This window comes from Oryctolagus cuniculus, chromosome X, assembly GCF_051225735.1.
Source record: "Oryctolagus cuniculus isolate XC-2025 breed Fujian yellow rabbit chromosome X, ASM5122573v1, whole genome shotgun sequence".
NCBI classification, from domain to species: Eukaryota; Metazoa; Chordata; class Mammalia; order Lagomorpha; family Leporidae; genus Oryctolagus; species Oryctolagus cuniculus.
Window position 1 is genome coordinate 126,081,904 of NC_142888.1, and position 24,318 is coordinate 126,106,221.

Consider the following 24,318-nt stretch of genomic DNA (forward strand, 5'->3'; position numbering starts at 1 on the left):
TGGCATTGCCTGCGTATACAAAGGCTGTTGATTTTTGTGCATTGATTTTATACCCTGCTACTTTGCCAAACTCTTCTATGAGTTCCAATAGTCTCTTAGTAGAGTTCTTTGGGTCCCCTAAATAAAGAATCATGTCATCTGCAAAGAGGGATAGTTTGAGTTCTTCCTTCCCAATTTGTATCCCTTTAATTTCTTTGTCTTGCCTAATAGCTCTGGCTAGAACCTCCAGAACTATATTGAATAGCAGTGGTGAGAGTGGACATCCCTGTCTGGTCCCAGATCTCAGTGGAAATGCTTCCAACTTTTCCCCATTCAATAGGATGTTGGCTGTGGGTTTTTCATAGATTGCTTTGATTGTATTGAGGAATGTTCCTTCCATACACAGTTTGCTTAGAGTTTTCATCATGAACGGGTGTTGTATTTTATCAAATGCTTTCTCGGCATCTATTGAGATAATCATATGGTTTTTCTTCTGCAGTCTGCTAATGTGGTGTATCACATTGATTGTCTTGCGCACATTAAACCATCCCTGCATACCAGGGATAAATCCCACTTGGTCTGGGTGGATGATCTTTCTGATGTGTTGTTGCATTCTATTGCTATTAGCCTATTTTTATTTCTTATTTTTGTCTGCCTTGAAAATGATGAAAAATAAGGATCGACTCAACAAACTACAGATAATTGGTGAAGTAGCTGAGAATGAACTCCAAGTTCCCAAACTCCTTGTCTCCTCATCCTATATGCTACTAGTCTATGTGCATCTCTAAAGACAGAGAGAGAGAGAGAGAGAGGGAGAGAGAGAGAGAGATACTAGTCTACATGTCTACATGCATAAATATAGCCTGAAAAGCCATGTGGTCTGGGAATCCTAATGACAATTCAAACTGGAGGCATCCCAGAATTACCTCAAATCACTCAACCTCTTGGTGGCATTACATCTAAGAGAACACAGAAGTCTCTGTCTATGAACAAGAAGAGATTTTTAGTTCCAGAACTACATACTTTCACTGTTAATTCTCCAAGGTCATGGCCAAATTATTTTACCTACTGGTGGATATTAGTTTGATGTTATAACAAATGTCATAAACTGGATTGTTTAAAACAGAATTTTATTGTCTGGTGGTTAAAAGTCAAAATCAATGTGTTAACAGAGTTGGTTCCTACTAAGAGTTGTTGAGAGAAGGCCTCTTTCTTTGGGTTATAGATGTTTATCTTATCCCTGAGTCTATTCTATAGATATTACCTCTGTGAGCATCTGTGTCTGTGTCCAGACTTCCTTTCCTTTTTTTTTTTTTTTGGATCTGCAGAGTTAGACAGTGAGAGAGAGAGAAACAGAGAGAAAAGTCTTCCTTCTGTTGATTCACCCCCCCTCAAATGGCCACTACGGCCGGCGCGCTGTGCTGATCTGAAGCCAGGAGCCAGGTGCTTCCTCCTGGTTTCCCATGCGGGTGCAGGGCCCAAGCACTTGGGCCATCCTCCACTGCCTTCCCGGGCCACAGCAGAGAGCTAGACTGGAAGAGGGGCAACCGGGACAGAATCTGGCGCCCCAACTGGGACTAGAACCTGGGTGCTGCTGCCGCAGGCGGAGGATTAGCCAAGTGAGTGGTGGAGCCGGCTCAGATTTCCTCTTTATGTAAGGACAGCAGTCATACTGGATTATAGCCCCCTCTAGATGAACTTTTTTTTAACCTTATCACCTTCATGAAGATGCTGTCTCCAAATAGGGTCATAGTTTCAGGTACTGGGATTAAAATTCCAATATTTTTGGAAGAGGCAGGGAACAATACAAGCCCTAATACAAGGCACTTAGTTATATTAATAAAGTGAAAAAATTCTAAATGCAAAATTATGTGTTTTTTTTTTTTGACATCCAGAGTGGACAGTGAGAGAGAGAGACAGAGAGAGAAAGGTCTTCCTTTGCCATTGGTTCACCCTCCAATGGCCGCCGCGGCCGGCGCGCTGCTGCTGGCACACCGCACTGATGCGATGGCAGGAGCCAGGTACTTATCTTGGTCTCCCATGGGGTGCAGGGCCCAAGCACTTGGGTCCGTCCTCCACTGCACTCCCTGGCCACAGCAGAGAGCTGGCCTGGAAGAGGGGCAACCGGGACAGAATCCGGCGCCCCGACTGGAACTAGAACCCGGGGTGCCGGCACTGCAGGCGGAGGATTAGCTTAGTGAGCCACGGCGCCGGCTTTAAGTAAATAAATAAATCTTAAAAAAAAAAAAGAAAGGGGTGAATTTAATAAATGATGTTAGAAGGGCTGGAAAAAATGTATCCCTACTTCACAACATAGTCTAAAAATATATTTCAGGTGAATTAAATATCTTAATTTAAAAAGGGAAGCTGCAAAACTTTTAGAAGTATTGAAGTTCAAATGTCTTTCTAAATATGACCTGAAAGGCAAAAATTTTAAGAGATAGATAGATTTGATTCCATTGAAAAAAAAAAAAACTTATGAACCTCCCCAAACACAGCAATGATGGCTCAAGTAATTGGATTCATTCCACTCATTTGCAAGACCTGTATGGTGTTCAGGGCTCTGGACCACGGCTACAACCCAGTCCTAGCCCATTGCTGGTATTTGGGGAGTAAACCAGTAGATGAGGAGTGTGCTCTCTCTCTGTCTCTGCCTCTTATATTAATAAATAAAAATGTACAGGTAACTGACTATCTTGAAAAATATTTACAACATGTAGCAGATTAACAGTTTAAGTTCTCTGCTATGTAACAAATGAATGGACGATAAATGCTTATTAATGACTATAGGTACAAATTAAGGTAAAAGAAATTTTGTTTTATCTTGGTTGTCAAATTGGCAAATTATGAAAATAAAGGCAAGAGTGAAAGAAAACTGGCACTTGCCTTTACTACTGGCAGAAGTGTACTTTGTGTTAACCTTGCTTGAAGGATTTTTTTTTTGGATATGGTTAATAAGCATTCCTTATACATTCATCTTAAAGAATTTTTGTGAATATCTGCAAATATATGGCTCCAGTGATAATCATTTCAAACCAATGATAACCCAATGATAATCATTTCAACATTCTTTATAATATCAATAAATTGTAAAGAACCTGAATGTCTTCCTGAGGGGAAATGGTTAACTCAGTTATAATTGAGTCATATAATGGACTACTGTGACATTATTGGATTGTTGGGAACAATCCAATAGTACAAATTGTGCTATCCTTTCTTTAATACAGGAGGGAAATTGTGCAAATAAGACTAAAATAGATTCTTTGAAGTAATGAGAAAGAAGGATAAGGAAGGTTTTACATTGTATAAAGATCAGTATACAATGAAGCCAACGTATTTGCCAAAGAGGTTCTGTAATAGTATCTGATTTAGTTGTGATCTATACCATTTCCAATTTGTCAGTTAATTAAGCCTCTAAAAAACAATGCTTTTGTCAGGCAAGTTCATATACTATAAACCAGTTAACAAAATAATAATGGCATGTGTCAGAGTATAGCTTAAGCATTTAGAAATGTAATATATTTTCAGTTTCATAGCAGAGTCACATTCTGGTTGTTAATAATGTCTAAGCTGTTATTTAAATATAATATCTGTTACCTGTTAGAGTAACAGATAATTTTTTTTTATTTATTTGACAGATAGAGTTATAGACAGAGAGAGACAGAGAGAAAGGTCTTCCTTCCGTTGGTTCACTCCCCAAATGGCCACTAAGGCCGGCGCTGCGTCGATCTGAAGCCAGGAGCCAGGTGCTTCCTCCTGGTCTCCCACGTGGGTGCAGGGGCCCAAGCACTTGAGCCATCCTTCACTGCCCTCCTGGGCCACAGCAGAGAGCTGGACTGGAAGAGGAGCAACTGAGACTAGAACCCGGCGCCCATATGGGATGTGGGTGCCACAGGTTGAGGATTAACCAAGTGAGCCACGGCACCGGCCCCCAGTCTAATTAATTTAAGCGAAGGCAATTACCATTAAAAGGTTTTTGAAAGTGATGGATACTTTATATGTTAGGTCTGATCATTTAACTTCTTTTTAAGGAACCTCAAATTCTGAATCTGCAAATGTCCTGCGGAACGATGACCATGCTGATGAACAATCTCTGGAAGGAGAATCCATGTGGGAATCTCTGTCGCAATTTTTCTTTCCAACAAGTAAGTTCTTGTTCGATCACCACTGCTCCCACCCCACCCCACCCAACCACTGTCCTTGTTTTGAAAACAGTAGTTAAATGTTTAGGAAGCACTATAGTGTAGAGGATTGGAGTGGGATAGAACTGAGTTTGCAAAATTTATAATGCATTCTGTAAAGATCTGTTACTCTTTAAAAAAATACTTTTCCTTTACAAATGTCTAAACCTTTCCCAATTTATCTTAGTGGCATTGCCTAAGATTAGTCATTGACCCAGTGTTATGAAATCCTAGTCTTTTGTAGCATTAGGTAGGATACTATGTGGCTCTGATGTTACAGAATATAGCAGATGTTCTCCCATCTGTTTTAATGATAAAAAGGCCTGGTTTCGAGTCATATCATCGTTTTGTGATTCTGTATATAATGTGTTTATCAAGCATATGATGACCCTTGAGAATTATTAACCACAAATAAACACATTTTATTTTTTTTATTTTGTACAGCATGTGATGCCCTTTCAAGGAGAAGCTTCATATAAATTGATATATGTGAATTATAAAATAAACCTTTCATTAAAATAATGACTAACTTATAGTAACAGAATTTGATATATGCATATAAGCACAGAATTTTATCCATTGTTTGATTCCAGTCTCTACCACTGAATTCTATGATTTTATATAAATGTCTTTATGTTTCTTATTAAGTACAAAATAGACACTATGATAGCTACTGCCAATGAGAGGAGCAAATTAAATGAGCTCCTAAAATAACAAAAAATACTGCCATGGTCAAAATGAGTGAAACATAAAGAAGTCTGAGAGGGTGTTATGTTGCATATACTAAGACAGTTGTTTAGGGCATGCCAAAGTTGAATCATGATCAACAACAAATAATGATTTATGCTTTAAAAGCTTATGAAAATAGCAGATGTAAACTGTCATGTAGTTATCTATAATAACTACATTATACAAATACTGAAACCACCTTTTAAAATAACCTAAATAAGATATCTGAATTTCTCAAATATTTCTCCAACCTGGCACAGTAAGTGAAGTCAAAATCAATTGTATGAAATAATAATTTTGCCCCCCAAAATCAAATTGTTTCATTTTAATAGAAATAACTGACCTAACTGGGTTCAAATCTTTGAAAATCATAATTAAATATTTATAAAATATACATACTGTCTTCTTTGAAAAGAATAGCTATAGGTTTATAAAATGTGAAATATTTTGACATTTATTTTCTCTCCTGTATAATTGAAAACAAATACTCTTACCACTTAAGCATTACCAACGAAAGTGTCTACTGATTTTTCATTAGATTGATGTTTATAAAGCATTCATCTCTTGCAGAATAAAATGATAGCCTTGAGACAGATGAGCAGGGACAGTTGAGCAGTTAGTTGATCCTTCTCCCTTTGGACAAAAAGCTATACTTAAACTTGATAAAAATTGTTCTGCCCTTTTGTTCTTTGAAATTACAAGTAATTTCAAAATTCTTAATAATGTGATTCTGAACATTAGTTTTAATATTTAGCATAAAGTCTATCAGCTGCAATTTAAATATAAAATATTAGAAGCTTGGCATTATAAGGGAACTTAAAGATTATGCCATCTAGTCTCTTATGATTTTTTAAAAGATTTATTTATTTGGAAATCAGAGTTACACAGAGAGAGGGAAAGAGAGAGAGAGAGAGAGAGAGAGAAAGCAAGTGCTTCCATCTGCTGGTTCACTCCCCAGATGGCCGCAATAGCCCGGCCTAAGCCAGGAGCCAGGAGCTTCATCCAGGTCTCCCATATGGGTACAGGGGCCCAAGCACTTGGGCCATCCTCTGCTGCTTCTCTAGGCATATTAGCAAGGAGCTGGATTGGAAACGGAGCAGCTGGGACTTGAATAGGTGCCAGTATGGGATGTTGGTTGTAAAGATGGCTTAACCCGCTGTGCCACAGTGCCAACCCCTAGTCTCTTATGATTTAAACCCTCTTTATTACATTCCAGGAAAGTGATGTTTGAATAATGCCAATGGTAAGAAACTCAGCATGTGGGAAATCCATCCATTCTCTGATTAGCTCCTGATTATTGTCACCCTTTTCTGGGTATGTGATACCTGTAATTGTATGTGTTCCACATACAGTCCACTATGTAGGAGGAGAGTCTCTCTAGGCCAGGAAGAAATGAAGAACAAATTGTTTACAGTATTTAATAGTAAAGTAGGATAAACTCTCACATGTCTAAAATGCTTGGGAAATGAATATCCAGGACAACTGGTAATGCGTTAAATTGTGATCTTGCACAAGTTACGTTGATTCCTTTAATTACTTATTTTTAAAATGGAGTTTGTAAAACTCAGTCTGGGAGTTTGTTGCAAAGATTAGTAGTAATGTGTGTAAAGCAAAGTGTCTGGCCCAAATAGGTTCCTAATGCATTGTAACGATTATTATTTTTACCCTAACTTCAGGAATTGTCGATCTTTAATGAAAAGGAATATAATAAATATACTAAGAATTTAGAATTTTCTTAAGAGAATTATATTGTTCTTTGCTGATATTGAAGTACTTTAGAATGATTATAAATAATCAGTCATGGGCATGGGCATTGTGGCACAGCAGGCTAAGCTGCCTCTTGAGACAGCGATATCCCATATTAGAGTGCTGATTTAGGTCCTAGATACTCCTCTTTTGATCCAACTCCCTGCTAATGTGCCTGGAGAGTAGCAGATGGTGGCTCATATATTTGAGTCCCTGCCACCCACGTGGGAGACCTGGATGAAGTTCCTGGCTTCTCAGCTGTTACAGCCATTTGAGGAGTGAGCCAGTGGATAGAAGATTCTCTCTCTCTCTCTCTCTCTCTCAGTCTCTATCATTTTTCCTCGTAAATAAAGAAAGAAATATTTTAAAGACAGTTAAAAATTTTAAATCAGTTTTAGTTTTAAAGTCTTAAGGGGCTGGCGTTGTGGCACAGTGAGTTAAGCCACTGCCTGCAGTACTGGTATCACACATGAGTGCTGGTTGAAGTTTATGCTGCTCCATTTCTGACCCAGCTCCTGCTAATGACCTAGAAAACTGTTTGGGCCCCTGCCACCAATGGGGGAAACTTGGATGAAGTTCTAGGCTCCTGGCTTTGGCCTAGCCCAGTCCTGACTATTGCAGCTATCTAGGGACTGAGGAAGCAGATAGAAACCTCTCTGCTTCTCTCTTTGTCTCTCCCTCTCACTACATCTGCCTTTCAAATCAATAAAAATAAAACCTTTTTAAAAAAGTCTCTAGTTGTTAACAATATAGGAAATTGGACTGACTCTTTTATGGCCTTAAGACATATTGTGGGGGTTGTCTCCTGTTTCTTATATAAAGAAGGATGTTTTTAAAATAGATATTTGAGCTTACAAGTGTTTTAGATTCAGATATGTCCACATTTATTGCGATTGCATAATTTTTAGTGTTCATTCCATAAATCATTGCCTATTCAAATTAGAGTCAGAACTTGAAGCCTAAAGGAATAATTTTAAAATTTAAAAGAATTTTAAAGAATTTTAAAATGTCGTGGTGCCATATGTTAAGTGTTCACAAAAAGTGGGTTAATACCAATAGTATCACTTACTTTACTCTCTAGCAGTAAACTATGTGAATTTTATTTGCATTCATTCTCATCAATGAATTTCTCTTATTTATTTATTTATTTATTTATTTGAAAAGCAGAGAGATAGAGAGAGAATGAGAGAGAGAGAGAGAGAATCTTCCATCTACTGATTCATTCCCCAAATGGCTGCAGCAGTGGGGGCTGAGCCAGGCCAAAGGCAGGAGCCAGGAGCTTTCTCCAGGTCTCCAACATGGGTGCAGGGGTTCAAGCACTTGGGTCATCTTCTGCTGCTTTCCCAGTCACATTAGCAGGGAGCTAGATCAGAAGTGGAGCAGCTGGGACTTGAAATGGTGCCCATATGGGACTGTGACACTGTAGGTGGGGGCTTACCCTTTTATGCCACAGCTCTGGCCCCCATTTCTGTATCTTAGTAAAATTAAGTGAGAGGATATCTGTGGCATCATTTTAACAAGGTGTGAGTTTTAAGGGAATTAGGTCTGTTGTTTAATTCCTCCTGTGTTATATTTGTATCACTACTACTTCATGATTTTTAAAACTACCTCACCAGTTATCTATTAATGACATATTTTTGCAGTTCACCTAAAATTGAAAAGGTGATATTAAATAATGATGTGTTGTTAATTTAACCCTTATTTTTCTTCATTCAGCACTATGTCGATGTATGACTTATTTTTTTCTTTTAATGTACCAGCTTAAATGTTCTTTTCTAAAGTTTTGCTTTGCAGTAATTGTTTAATAGGGAAAGTATTTCTTAGATGTGTTAATTCTCTTTCCTGAATTTCTGTTTTTAAAAGCATGCACTGTGAAGGAGAAGCAAGTGGTAAAGCCTTGTAATGGGAAGAAAGATCTTGGAGAGAGTGAATGTTTGAGATATAAGTGCTGCTTCTCATCATCCAAGACAACTAAGTTAAGATGCTTTGCCCCATTAAGAGACAGTAAGTACATTCTCTTCCATTTGTTTTATTTCTATTTTAAAAATTGAGAAAAACATCACAATGGAGTAAGATCACATTTGTGTCTTCCAGCTTCCCACTTAAAGGGCATCCCCAGCCCTAGAGCAATGCTGTCCTTAGAAAATTCTGAAGTGGTCAAGATTCATGAGCAGTTTCTGCTTAGGCTATAGGGAGTGACTATGACAGTTGAAAAACTAGTTTTCTTCCTTTGCTTTAGTCGCTGTCTTTTGTCCCATTGAGGTTTAACACTCAATGGCTGGGATACCACAGAGACAGAAAAGGAGGTGATCTCTTTCTTGCCCATCATAACAGGTCATGGTCCATGTGCCTATATAAGAGAACAGGTTAACAAGAGAAAAGCATAACACATTTATTTGATCATAGTTTTATCTGACATGTGAACCTGCCGATTGAAGAGCTAAAGGCACAGGGTGAACTTTCCATTTTTATACTTAGGTTCAATGGGTACAGAAAACTGTGTAGTAATATGATTGAATATAAAAGGTATGATATAATACAAATAGACTGATTTTTCTCTTAGTGATTTTTTTTACAAAGTTTTGGGGACTAAACCATCTGTTTTTTTTGGTTAGTGGGGATGCATTATCAGTTGGCTCTAGGATGAACAGATTTGATTTATGAAACACTAACAAATACTACAAAAAGGATGCATGCAAAATAATATCTTTGGTTAATATAGTCCTTTTTCAATTTATAGCTCTTTGTTAAACATCTAGTATTAATAATGGAAACTAAAACCTGATCATGAATGTTGTATTACAGTTTTAATACTGTCATATAATATTTATAATTCATTAATCACTTTGCCCTTTTTATTATTTGTGAAGAGACATTTGTTTCTTTTTTTAAAAGATTATTTATTTTACTAGAAAGTCAGAGTTACACAGAGAGAGATGGAGAGGCAGAGAGAAGGAGTCTTCCATCCGCTGGTTCACTCCTCAGTTGGCCATAATGGCCGGAGCTGCGCTGATCTGAAGCCAGGAGCCAGGAGCTTCTTCTGGATCTTCCCTGAGGGTGCAGGGGCCCAAGGACTTGGGCCATCTTCCACTGCTTTTCCAGGCCATAGCAGAGAGCTGGATGGGAAGTGGAGCAACCGGGACTTGAACCGGTGCTCATATGGGATGCCGACACTGCAAGTGGCAGCTTTACTGGCTATGCTGGAGCGCAGGCCCTGAGACATTTGGTTCTTGTAGAGGGAAAAATTGAACAATGATTTGCAATTCTCTAATCATATTAGAATACATTTCCCAATGAATATAAGACTAAAATATGCTTATTTACCTGCAAATTCTTGATTCCTTGTTTAATGTTTTGTAATTTGAAAGTAAACGTTTAAGAAGCCATTTCTTTCTTTTTTCTTTCTTTTTTTTTGCAATACTGATGGTTTTATTCATTGTTTCTGGAACTATTTTTATTAACTTTTTTATTGTTTCCACCAATTTTTATTTACAGAATATAAATCTCTTCAAAAAGATATATTCCTTCATTTAATCAATGGTAAAAAGGCTCATTATGCAGAAACAAAGCCTAAACATCATCACTTATATTTAAACAGAAATACAGATCATTAAAAGTATATGAACATAGGGGCCGGTGCCGCGGCTCACTAGGCTAATCCTCTGCCTTGCGGTGACGGCACCCCAGGTTCTAGTCCAGGTCGGGGCGCCGGATTCTATCCCAGTTGCCCCTCTTCCAGTCCAGCTCTCTGCTGTGGCCCGGGAAGGCAGTGGAGGATGGCCCAAGTCCTTGGGCCCTGCACCCCATGGGAGACCAGGAGAAGCACCTGGCTCCTGGCTTCAGATCGGCACGGTGTTCCGGCCGCAGTGCGCCGGCCGCAGTTTTGGAGGGTGAACCAACGGCAAAAGGAAGACCTTTCTCTCTGTCTCTCTCTCTCACTGTCCACTCCGTCTGTCAAAAAAATAAAGTATATGAACATAGAACACAAAATGTAGTTTTTACTTAAGCAGTTATGTGAATGAGGCTGTTTTTATGTTTCTTCACTGACAGCCCCATTTTAATCATTGAACAAATTGTATTTAAATTAACAGTAGTAAAAATGTAAAAATTCAAAATTAAACAGGAAACAACAACAAAAGAACAGGAAGTATCTTCATTATCAAACAGATTAACAAATTTGCAGACACTCAATACTTTCTGAGGCATATCAAAATACCTATATCAAAGGTTGCGTTCATTTGAGTGGTATCAATACATGTTCAGTGCTGAGACTATTTGTAGCCCTTACAGTATATACAAAGCATCATTAGACTACTGTGGTTCACATTTGAGAAACACAGATTTAAGTTTTATGCTACAACTTGCCAATTTAACATTACAGCTAATGCAGTGATAATTACTCATTTCATATTTTTTTCTTCTGAAATTCAATAAACAAGCTATTATTTTAGCACATGGAATAATGCCATGTGTTCTTCCTTATAATAGTAAACTTTAAAGTCCAAATACTTTGTGTCATGGAAATTTTACCTAAGCTGTACAAAGGCTTCCAAATACAGTGCAATCATAAAGTTTCTTCTTTGTAGATTCCATTACTTTATAGTTATTTTAGCACAGATAAATGCAGGACAGTACTCCAGATTATTGGGAAACAAAAATTTCAGTGTGTCACTACCTATATTTAAGTACGAACACACCACAACCACAACCATGGCAAGTAAATGCCCTCACATGTCCTCCATTGCTTCTGGGATTCCTTTCCACATCACAGGAGCTAGTTTAATGAATATCGTGGGGTCTCAACCTATCTCTGAAAGTTCCTTTATTAAAAATTTTGAAATTTAACTAATGGAACATCTACAGTCTCAATAAGCTAGTTTTTTTTTCTTACTCTTCACTAACTCGTTCAAATACACTATGTAATTTTTTAAAATTTTATAGACACCTTATTGAAATGATGAAATGACTCAAATACCATTAGTGGGTAAAATATTAACCAAAAAATGACACTAAGTGCATGAAGCACAGAAAAGAAGAACAGAATTTTAAGAGAAAAATCTAGTGAACACTGGAATTTTGGATGCCTCAAACACAAAAGGGTTCACAGTGCTTATAAGCACTGTCATTATTTTCATCCTTTAAGTAGCTCAAATCTTTATTTCATTTCTAATTTTATCCAGAAATAGAAACCTGATTCATTACATAAGTATCTTGTCAATGTTAGTTTTCAAGTATTCAAGTAATGCAAACCCAAGTATTTTCTTTTGTGGTAACAATACACTTACAGACTGAACTTCAAAGACAGGGAAAAATTCACTGAAGCCATTTCTTTTTTTTTTTAAGATTTATTTATTTTACTTGAAAGAGTTACACAGAGAGAGAAGGAGAGGCAGAGAGAGAGAGAGAGAGAGGTCTTCCATCCACTGGTTCACTCCCCAATTGGACACAACGGCTGGAGCTATGCGGATCTGAAGCCAGGAGGCAGGAGCTTCTTCTGGGTCTCCCACGTGGGTGCAGGGGCCCAAGGACTTGGGCCATCTTCTACTGCTTTCCCAGGCCATAGCAGAGAGCTGGATCAGAAGTGGAGCAGCTGGGACTTGAACCGGTGCCCACATGGGATGCCGACACTGCAGGCGGCGGCTTTACCCGCTATGACATAGCACCAGCCCCCACTTAAGCCATTTATTTACCGAGTTAACTTTTCATAGATTAATTTGTTTCTTGAGTACTTTAGAATGTATAACGTAGTGGAGGAAAAAGCACACTTACGACCTTAGGAAGAAATATATACTATGTATTGTAATAATATGGGTTTTTTAAAAAATATTTATTTATTTATTTGAAAGGCAGAGTTACAGAAAAAGAGGGAGAGAGAGAAAGAGAGACAGATAGACAGATTTTCCATCTGCTGGTTCACCCCCCAAGTGACTTCAACAGCCTGGGCTGTACTAGACTGAAGCCAGAAGCCTGGAACTCTATCTGGGTCTCCGACCTGTGTTGCAGGAGCCCAGGCACTTGGGCTATCTTCTGCTGCTTTCCTAGGTGTGTTAGCAGGAAGCTGAATTAGAAGTGGAGCAGCCAGGACCCAAACCATAGCTCATATGAAGTGCTAACATTGCAGGTGGCAGCTTAACCCACTGTGCCACAATGCAGGCTCCTGTAATAATCTGTTAACAAAGACAGTAGCATCATTTTGTTAACACTTCTATTGAGGGAGGAGCATATATTCAAAATGTAGCCCTTGTTTGTATTTCAGGAACATTTCATAAACTCCTGGTACTTATAGAATAGCAGGGATATTTACTTGTCATATAGGAATGCATCCTCATTTTACATTATTGACTGGTAGTTTTTTTTTTTTTTTTATAAAGTGTAGAACAGCTCAGACTTGCTTTTCTTGCTTAACTCATAAAAGTAACAGGATATAATTAAACCAACAGAGCCTACACAGATGCTGCGGATGTTTGGGGTTGGTGTGATCACCATGATCACCCTGGGATTTCTGCCCATTTATTGCTGCTCTCTTTGCCGGAGGAGGTAGGCAAACATAAACTTTTATTTGCTGATTGCTGAGTATATGTGGATATTTGTGTTGGCACATTTGTTCATATCCTTCGTGAAACCCAAGGATTGTGTTTGGGTTAATGTATATTTTTTAAAAAGGAAGTTATTATACTTTTCCAGATTCAAGATGTCCTTTTGTATAGTGTTCAGACATTTCTTCATAAAATAAAACTCCAATTAGATGGGAAAATAAATCAGCAAGCTGAGAATGTGTGGAATGGGAGTGGCTATTGAGTGCAAATCAGGATTCTTGGAAGTGTTAGCCTCCACTGATTCACCTTCCATTGGTTTTTAGTGGTCATCTACCACTGGATCTTAAATCCTTCATTTATCTTCAAGCCAGTTTGTACCAATTTTCTTCTTATAATCTTATATAAAATCTCAGCGGACACTAGTATGATGCTTCCATGTTTGCTTTTTATTAATTTTAAAAATTTTAATTTTTAATTAGTTTTTTAACAGATTCAATGTGATTTGTAGATACAATTGTAAGAATATAATGATTTTCCCTCTCTCCCTCCCTCCCTCCTCCTCTCTACCCCCAACTATTTATTTGGAAAACAGAGTTAGAGAGAGAGATCTTCTGTCTGCTGGTTCACCCCCCTAAAATGACCCCATTAGCTGGGGCTGGGCCAGGCCAGGAGCTTCATCTGGGTCTCCCACATGGGTACAGGAGTCTTAAACACTTGGGCCATCTTCTGCTGCTTTCCCAGGCAAATTAGTAGGGAGCTGTATCAGAGGTGGAGAAGCTGGGACTTGAACCAATGCCCATAGGAGATGCTAGTGCTGTAGACAGTGGTTTAACCCACTGCACCACAGCGCTGGCCCCCAGGTTTTTTTTTTTAACAATTAAAAGTTATGTACTTAATTTAGAGAGTGAGAGCAAGAGCGAGAGCAAAGAAAGGGGGGGGGGAGAGGGAGAGAGAGTGAGAAAGAGAGAGAGAGAGCAAAGTTAGATTATTAGCTGTTGCACTCCCCAAATGCCCAAATGCTTGCAGGTGCCAGGGTTGGTCCTGAGCCTGGCCAAAGCTGGAAGCTGTATACTTAATTCAGGTCTCCCACATATGTGATAAGAACACAATTACTTAAGCCATCACCATTTCCTCCCAGTATCTACATTAGCAGGAAGCTGGAGTCAGGTGCTGGAGCTGAGTATCAAACTCAGGGACTCTGATGTGGGACAAAGTCTTCTTTATGGCTAAGCCAAATGCCCTGCATGATGTATTTTTCTCTTTAATAGCTCCACATTTATTGGGACAAAATGAATGTAGAGGTATAGAGCAAGGCCAGAACTAGAATGAAGGGCTTGGAGCACAAATATTAAGGAAGTCCTCAACACTCTGTGTTGTACAGTGCAGGATTTACACTACTACAACCCTGTGAGTAAATATCTCTTTAAATTGTCTGCCAAAGAAAATGTGCCTGTTGAACATTAAACATTTTTGTTCCAGTTATTGGGAAAATAGTATATGAACTGTCAGAAAAAGGTTTTGATTTCACTAAAGATTTAGATCACATATTTACCTTACTTTCCATAAAGATCATCAGATCTTTGCTTATACCACTTTAACAGACCATTTGAAATCCACCGTCGGGTCAGATCATTTCAGCTATTCCAGCTTGCTTATGACAGTCAATTCTTTTCTCATACTTCATTTAGTTTCCTATGTGAGTGGGTAATCTTTGTTTTTTGATCTGTCTCTCTTCCGGCCAGATGATAGGAAGCAGTAAAATTTCTTTTATCCTTCCTTCTTCCCTTCAAAGCATGGTTCCATATTCAGCAACCCCATGAATAAAAATGAAATATTTGCTACAAATTGGTGGCTAGGATTATGCCATGCAATTTAAAGAATTTCTAGGATAATAAGCTTGGTATAATTTGATTTTATGGCCCTTGTGTTATGCCTCTGCCAAGGGGTTTTGTGGAGATGTTCAGGCCCATTGGATTTTTTCTCTAAAATGAAGTCCAAAGAATTATCACCTGATAAGAATATACTTTTTCTCCATAATACAAACTATTTGAGAAATTTAAACAATATAAGTACACATATTGACCATCATATATTTTGGTTTATTATGTTTTGTATATTTTACTATTTTGTGTAAGAGCAGTATGTCCTGTCATCCAGAGCTGCCTGTCATAACCCTGGAGCAGGTGGCAGTTTCAGCATAATTCTGAGCTTTCAAGAAAAATGGTAGTTCATATATGGGTCTCTGTTAGCTTTTACTAGTGAGCTGATTTTAGAGGCAAGGGGAATAATTTTGTAGCAATGGAAATCCCACCCCTGCTACTGAACAAGGAGCTAAATGGAAGACAAAGGCTGCAACACCCCTTTTGGGGGTAAGATAGCTCCTTATACCTATCACATTAACTCACTTCCTTTTCTCCATTTCAAAGAATAAAGGGGTAGATAAAATATTAGAGGGGGAAAAATAATCTCGTTCCAGGAAAATAGATGCAGCAACTAAAATCATCATGTGGTAGCTTAAGAAGAAGGAAAATAAAGCAGTCAAGCATAGTTGCTTGTCTAAATCAAAGGAGCTAAAAGCCAAGTGCAAATCTACAGTAATGATTTGGGCCTCTATTGGAAGAATGCTTTTGTTTTTTTAGCATTGGAAGATACCCTTAAGCTACTCTTCCTGCTGAGTCCTGTCTTATACATTAAATATGTGAGCATTCCTTTAGGGAAAGATGTTTGTAGCTTCCCTCTTTTTGCCTTCAGTTGAAGCAAAAATGGACAATATTTTGACTTTCCTTGGTTCCTGCAATGTGGACAGTGGCTTTTATTTTTAGATCGCACAAGGAGCTAACAATTGGCAAGTGTTGGAAGGAGAAAAATAAGAGATACTCTGAGCAGGGTGTAGAAAGCAAAGCAATTTAGGTGAAGGAGATAATCTCTCTCCAGAGCCAGATGCACTTCATTCTTCTGATGTCTAACTCATGTTTTCCACAGCTGACCATATTAAATTTGTGTTTGCTTGTGCTAGGTATCATGGAGGATATAGAACCTTAAGACATGGGCCCACTTTTAAGTAGTTTAAATCCACCTTAAAGCAAATCTCATACATAATAAATTTAAAGAACAAAACAAGATGGGATACAGATAAGGTAATACCAAATGTTCTGAAGTGGTGAAGATCAGGGTTGACTGGGAGAGTGGGAGAGTGGGAGAGACTCCACACAGGAGTGCCATTTGAGATGGATTTTGGGGACCTGAGGACAAGCTTTGAACTAGATGGGTAAGGGGCCTTCTCAAAGAATTCATTATACCCAGGTGAGGATTTCCTCACTATAGACCTCTTAAGTGCTTGTGATTTATAAGCAGAGCTGGCTTGCCATAGTCTGTAACTGAATTTCTGGTTTACTTCTGCTCAAGTTCAGATGTCATATGAACCAGGTACACAGAAAGCTGGAGCCTGCTTAAACTGGTTGCACATAAACAAAGGAGAGAAGAAAGCATAAGTGAAAAGCTTTCTAAGAATTTGCTACTAATAGAATTGTTAAATTAGCATATAAGATGTGTTTTGAAATTCATTGCATCCTCAAGGTTATGTAAGATCTATTTTTATCCTCATTAATAGGGATCAGAAGCTTCATTAGGTTTAAGTGTCACTGGTAGGCTTAAGACTTTCTTAGAGGAGAAGGAAGGAAAAGATTAAATGGATGGGGACAAAAGGAAGTGGGGGGGGCTTGAGGAGAGGGGAGAAGAAGCTGGCAGAATTGTTTCCATTACAGTAATAAAGTATAAAGGACAGTAGTCTCAAGTGCCAAATACAGTTTCTAATATTTATCTGTTTTTAGATTTAAATCTGTGTACATATGCCAGTTAAATATTTGTGTATTATATAGTAATTTTATACTTGAGTGTGCACATATCTTTGGTAAGGTGGGAAATTCAAACATTTTAATATCATGCTTGTTAAATTTAAGTGAAGTGCATTTTCATAGTTTTCTTCCTATCAGATTGACTTTGGTAGCTTTGAATTAAGAAAAAATTCAGAACTCGGTCTGTAAATGGCATAACTGTTTTCTTTTGACTAATAAAAGCCATGTTTTTAAAAGATTGTAGATTGTCTCATACACTGATGATGTAAAAAGCACATCCCCCATACACTTCCAGTGTTGCTACTTGCCAGATGGCTGTTGCTGAAAATTTCTACATTTAGACAAATCCTGCTGTGTGATTCTCTGTATTATAATGTGGTTTTCATTATGCTGATAGCTGTAATGCTACTTATTTTCTTAGAATGGGAGGTAAAGAATTGAGAATAAATATGTCAAAATTGCCTAAAAATCATCACCCATTGAATTTAAAAAATAGACATTTACATTTTCAAATCTCCATGTTTGTATGTTTTGTTATACTACATAATATACCTAGTAATGTTATTTTGAAAAGCTTTATGTGGTAATTAGCCAACTGCTGGAAAGTTTGAAGTTCTTAGGATTATGTACATATGAATTCAGAGGAAAGAAATGAAATCTATAAAATGTAAAAAAAATATGACTAGGCTCTAAGAACTTTGATAAAATATGTCAGATGAGAATGTGAGCAAACTGGCACTCTGTTCTAATATGAGTCACTAGAGATGTGAAATTCGTATAAAGTCAGTTCTTCTTGGACACTGTTCAAAGTAATTTAGTTACTGAAATAATAAGAGAACCTAATTAAATGTGGATTATATGTCTGAGGTGTTGCCATTGCAAGGACTCCAGGGGCAACATTTTAGAGAATTTTAGAACAGTAGGTACTATTAAAAAGAACAGTCTGTTGCCAAGTAACTAATAACTTCGTTAAAGAATGCAGTGGCCTTTTCTCAATTTTCATCCAATTTGACATTTTTGTCACATCGTACATTATTGCCTGTTCCCTTTTTGAAATTTTTCTCCCTTGGATTTCATTGTTCCTTTTTCCATTCTGATCCTTCTTAGTCTGTTTTTCTTTGTTCTCCCAATTGTGGTTGTTTCCAAAATCATTGCACTAATTTATCAAAGACTAGAAATATATAGTAGAAAGAACATTTGAAAAGACCTGTGTTCTAATTCTGCTTCTGCCATCAATTTCATGAGTGAGCTTAACTTCTTTGAGTATTGATTTTCTTATAAAATCAAAGTAGAAAATTGAGTTTGATAATTGGGTAAGGTCCTTTCTGACCACAATATTCTTAGATTCTCTGGGTGAGTCTCTCTTAAATCTGAATCCTGATATCCTCACCTCTACCAGTTCCATATTTCCAAATAATGTTGTTAATTAAATGTTTTGTTAGTATGTGAAATGGAATGTGTGCAAAAGTGGATTCACCTCTTTCTCTCAAATCATCTCCCCATGATAGCTCTCCACTTCTATCAGTGATTTTTTTCAACTCTTAGTCTAACCTTGGATTCATTGGTATTTCCTTTCCTTTATCTTTAATATATAATCTATTTTTGTAGCCTTCCTGTAATTTTTTGGTTTTCCTTTAGGATGAGTCGTGGATTTACCCCTCCTACCATTTTACTGTCACAACTTAGTCCAGGCCTTGTGTTCTCTCTTGTCCTGGGCAAGTGATTTCAGAAGAGAAGGAGAAGAGAACCAAGGCTGGTATCTAAGGGGCAAAGGGAAGGTATAGTAGAACTGAGGAAGGCATTAAAATGATATGTACAGTCCGAAAGTTTCTTAAAGGAGAAACAATATCTGGGAGTATATTTGGAAGTATATTTGGAAGATGACAAGGAGGTAGGTCTTGAAGAGGTTTCCTGGTATGTAAATAGGGAATGTATGGCTTTATCCTTTGGAAAAGAGTGAGTGAATGAGTAAGGAAGTCTTCCAAGTTAATTTGGATGTATACATGGTCTCTTAATCTTCTCTCCCTCTAATGTATGATGAAATATATTGCCAGACTCATTTTCCTAAAATAGTACTATTTCATTTCATTCTATCATTCAAGAACTTACAGTACATTCAAGAATATCTGAGATCTAAGTCTTGTTTTCGATGTGGTAAAGGACAAAGAGGTGAGTCAGATCATGCTCTGTGCTCTCAAGGAACACATAGTGAAATAAGGAACATTTATCAGTGTCCAAAGTAGAAAGTCACAGTCCATAAAAGAGAGACAGATTTTTAAAAATAGCATGCATTTAACATTTTCCAGTTTTTTAGCATTTCCACATACGTTATCTTATTGACATTCAAAACAGAGATGCAGGGAGGTTTGGCCTCTTGCTCAAGATTTCATAATGACAGGGTAAGGATTCCAACCCTTCTTTTTTTTTTAAATATTTATCTATTTATTTATTTATTTGAAAAGCAGAGTTACAGAGAGGCAGAAGCAGAGAGAGAGAGGTCTCCCATCCACTGGTTCACTCCCCAAATGGCCGCCGCAGCCAAAGCAGGGCCACTCCGAAGGTTGGAACCAGGAGCTTCTTCCAAGTCTTCCATGTGGGTACAGTGCTCCAAGAATTTGGGCCATCTTCTACTGCTTTCCAAGGCCATAAGCAGAGAGCTGGATCAGAAGTGGAGCAGCTGGGACTTGAACCAGCACCGATATGGAATGCTGGCACTGCAGGGATGCTACTCCACAGTGCCGGCACCCCACCCCCTTTTAAGATTTATTTATTTATTTGAGAGGCAGAGTTACAGAGAGAAAGAAGGAGAGACAAAGAGGTCTTCCATCTGCTGGTTCATTCCCCAAATGGCTGCAATGGCTGGAGCTGGGCTGACCCAAAGCCAGGAGCCATGAGTTTCTTCTGGGTCTCCCATGTGGGTGAAGGGGCCCAAGCACTTCGGCCATCTTCTACTGCTTTCTCAGGCCACGAGCAGGGAGCTGGATCAGAAGAGGAGCAGCTGGGATATTAACTAGTGCCTTTATGGGATGATGGCACTGCAGGTGGAGGCTTAACCTACTGTCCCACAACTCTGGCCTCACCAACCCATCTTCTTAGTTCCTAGCTTTTTCTACTCTAGGAAAAAGGAATAAAAAAGTATAAATAAAAACAGTGAAATCTTGTTGCTGCATGTCTTCTTGAAGGGCTGTGGCTTAGCTGTCTATATTGGATTTATTCTATAACTCTAGTAATATTACTTACATTCTGTGCATATACCTTTTGCTTCAGGCAGGGAGGTATCTTTACTTGGCATATAGGAGCTTTATTTTTGCCTCTGTTCTTTTGTCCATCTTGCTCCCATATCTTCAATTGTGTTTTATCTTCTTCACTTATTTGTATAGTCTCTGTTCTTCAAATTTTAGCCTCCCAAGTTCTTTTCTGAAGTATTTTTCAACTGTTCCAGGACACAATGTTTTCTCTCTTCTTGGAAACTCTTTTTGAACTTGTATTTCTTTTATAAAAATTAGTTTTATATTTTATTTATTTCAAAGGCAGAGTGACACACAGAGAAAGGGGGAAAAGGGAGGGAGGGGGAGAGATAGATAGATAGATAGGAGAGAGAGAGAGAGAGAGAGAGATCTTCCAATTACTAATTTAGTCCCCCAGTGCCCACAACAACGACGGTTGGGCCAGGTCAAAGCCAGGAGCCCAGAATTGCATCCAGATCTTCAATGTGGCTGCCTAGGGGCCAAGCGTTTGTACTGTCATCTGCCGCCTCCCAGGATGCATTAGCGGGAAGCTGGATTTGAAGCAGAGGTGGAATTTGATCTCAGGTACTCCAATACAGGATGGTGATTTTAACCCTTTGTGTCACAGCACCTACTCCTGCACTTGTATTCTGATCCACAAAATTTAATGCATAATTATTCTTTGTTTTCTGTTATTGGTTTTCTTTGGCTAAATTGTAGCTTCCTTGAGGATAAGGGAACAAGTATCATACTTCTTTGAGTCTAGAGCTATAGTTCTCAAATTGGGGTCTCTGAACTGGTACCATCAGCATCCTGTGGGAGCTTGTTAGAAATTCATGTTCTCAGCCCTCACTACAGACCTACTGAATCAGAAACTTTTGTGGTAGGGTACAGGAGTCTATTTTAAAAAGCTCATCAAGTGATTTTCATTGATACTCAAGTTTGAGAATCCCTGGTTTCTAGACTGTGCATTAGGTAAATCACTACATACTTGCATTGATTTTTTTCTGTGGATTTTTTGAATATCTTTGTGGCTAGGGAATGGAAAATTAAACTATGTTTTCTATCTATAAAATTGGTGTAATGTTCTTTATCTTTAAAGATTGATAATTTGTATCAATGAATTAATTTGATTTAGAAGAAACACAGGGAAAATATCAACCCACTAAACTCATCAATGGACATCCACTTTCATGCCCATATATCACACATTGTCGGTCACTAAAAATTGAGTCTGTGAAATACTGCACTTCAGAATCCTACTCTTTGACATGGGTGCCTTGTCTTCTAGCTGTTTCCTTGTTTTACACTTGCTACACCTATTATTTTTTTTTAAAGATTTATTTATTATTTATTTGAAAGAGTTACACAGAGAGAAGGAGAGGCAGAGAGAGAGAGAGGTCTTCCATTTGCTGGTTCACTTGAGAGAGAGAGAGAGAGAGAGAGGTCTTCCATTCGCTGGTTCACTCCCCAGTTGGCTGCAATGGCCAGAGCTTCGCCCATCTGAAGCCAGGAGCCAGGAAACTTCTTCCGGGTCTCCCAAGCAGGTGCAGGTGCCCAAGGACTTGGCCGTCTTCTACTGCTTTCCCAGGCCATAGCAGAGAGCTGGATCAGAAGTGGAGCAGCGGGGACTCTGGCGCCCACATGGGATGCCAGCACCACAGGCGATGGCTTTACTTGCTACACCACAGCATGAATATTTATATATTTTGTTACAGAAGCATTACTATGTTTGATTATGAGATGCTGCCTCAGATCCCATGGGAGTTCATATGATCGTATATCATGTCACACTACCTTTTGAAATCTAAAAACATCCTGCATTATGAAACACATCTATCTCCAAGGGACTGAGAACTGTATAGTAGTTTCAGTTATTATTATTTTTATTTTTTGAGGCTGCAGGTAACAACATCAGCAACATAAAGTGGCCATAGGTAAATCATATAAAATATTTTTGGCTTTAACTCACTATTTCATTTCTGCCTTGAGACTTTTTATGATTAATTGAGAAAAAGGTGTTTCTTTACTCCACATCTGTCTTACCTACTAGAGCTCAGTGACAACTAGGTAATGTAGTTTTAGGGGAGAAAAGTGAGTATTACCTTCAAAATCATCATTTCAAAGACAGGCTTATTTTTCTCTGGGTCTCACATGATCAGGAGTGAGTTGCGCTGTGTACCTAAGCAAAACTGTCATGGTCCAGGTATGTTCTTCTGTATACTACCTATAATTAAGCTGAGGATATAATTATTATTTATTTATCATTACCTCTTCATAATATTGTGTGCAGATCTTTTTTTGTGTGTTTTCTTTCCTTACTTTTTCCATGAACATTCCTATTTTTTTTCTCCTTGGCTTATATTTAGTGCTTTAGAAAGTGAAAGTCCAATGAACATCAAAATCGGCTAACATTTCTTGATAAAAATCAATGAACATTTCTATTTCCTCTTTGGGGTATAAAAAGTTATAAGGTAAGGTTCTAGCCTAATGGAACTTACAAGCTTGGCAAGGAGACAGAGTCAGATTAGCACTGAGAGAGAGAGAGATTGTACTTCAGATTTAGGCCGGTCTGAATTTTAATATTTGCTCCACTACTGAGTAGTTTGGTGATCTTGGGAAAGTTGTTTTCCCTCAGGTGCTTCAGTTTCCCGTCTGAAAAATAAGAATGACAAAAATAGTACCTACCTCATCAAATCGTCATGAAGGATTAGATGAGAACATGCAGATGAAGTGCTTGTATACAGGCTTCACATGTAGGAAGTCTATCATACCTGTTGTTATTAGCCATTATTAGCTGACAGTGCAGTGTGGTCTAACAGAGAGAGCCTGTACTTTAAAGTTAGACACACTTCCAAATCCTTCCATCTCCATTTGCCAACTATATGAGACCTTGGGTGAGTTTTTCTATTTCTCCAAGCCCCAGTTTAGTAATTTGCAAAAACAGGAAATATTATACATCTCTAGTGTTGTTGTGAGGATTAAATAAAGTATGTAAAACACCTAGCCAAATTCTTGAAATGTGGTTGCCTCTTAGGTGCCTCTCCACCCACTGCCTGTAGAATCACAAGAAAGTTTGAGGTTGAATACCAAATGATAACAAGAGTGGGTGAAAGTGTCTTGAAAATTGTAAATGTGAATGTAATGTGAACCAATTCTGTTTGGTTTCAAAGGGCGAAAATTTTATGGGAAGGGCAAAACCTTCTATATTAGGAGTGAAAAGGAAGGCTTCCTAGGCAAGATAATATCTAAATTGGGTGGGAAAAGGATTGTAACTCTGATGTTAGCAGAGGAAATAGGATAATATTCCTGTTGTAGAGGAGCAAATGATCAAAATTACTGTATACAGAATAATAATGATGGTTACAATGATAAATATGAATGAACCATGTCCAATATTTTCTTCATATTTATTAAACCTAGTGAGTTAAAAAAAACAAGTGGGCAAGTGTTAAGAATTCTCTGGGCAAATATGCTTTTGTTTATAACCCCCATTGTTATTCTATCATTGTTAAAAAAAAATAAGGTTTCTCTCGAACTTTTCATATTACAGCAAATGGGCCAATCCTTTACGAAAGAAAGCCAAGAAAGTTTTGAAGGAGTTAAAGAAACAGAAAAGCAAACATAAGAGGGGTGCTGAAGTGATAGATAAAGAAAAGGATGATGAGAGAAGTGATGGAAAGGATCAGGAGACCAAAGGTAATTGACAATAGCATAGAGCATTTAAGGGCTCAACCTCTGATTCTTGTTAGGTTTATAGTTCTAACATCTTGGTTTGACTGATACTTATTTTTACTCTATAATGTTTGGACCACAGGAAGGCCAGCTTCTGAAATAGTATTATCATAAGTGATATTTGGGTGGTAGAAAAATGGACAAGGCAAGTACCAACTTGTTTGAGTGCCACATTGTATCATATAAATAGTTCAGCCCTTCAGAGGGAACAAAACAATGAAATCTGCCTGCTCTTTTAGGCTACATGATACACACCCTTGCTAAGTAATCATGGCTGTGGTCTCCAATGTGTATGTATCATTGGAGCAGTGTCTTAGGAGTCTGACAGATC

The 24,318-nt window shown here is 38.0% G+C and overlaps 1 protein-coding gene across 2 annotated transcripts in view; it reads left to right on the forward strand.

Annotated features, from left to right (window-relative positions):
* The window catches only part of FMR1NB (FMR1 neighbor), a 45,443-nt gene that overhangs the window by 19,528 nt on the left and 1,597 nt on the right, over positions 1-24,318 (forward strand). The window contains exons 2-5 of one of the 2 annotated variants that reach the window (XM_008273460.5): positions 4,011-4,124; positions 8,499-8,639; positions 13,076-13,172; positions 23,806-23,951. In XM_008273460.5, coding sequence (XP_008271682.1) covers positions 4,011-4,124; positions 8,499-8,639; positions 13,076-13,172; positions 23,806-23,951 — 498 coding nt within the window. The remainder of the gene's footprint in view (positions 1-4,010; positions 4,125-8,498; positions 8,640-13,075; positions 13,173-23,805; positions 23,952-24,318) is intronic. The other variant, XM_089324181.1, reaches the window with a different exon arrangement.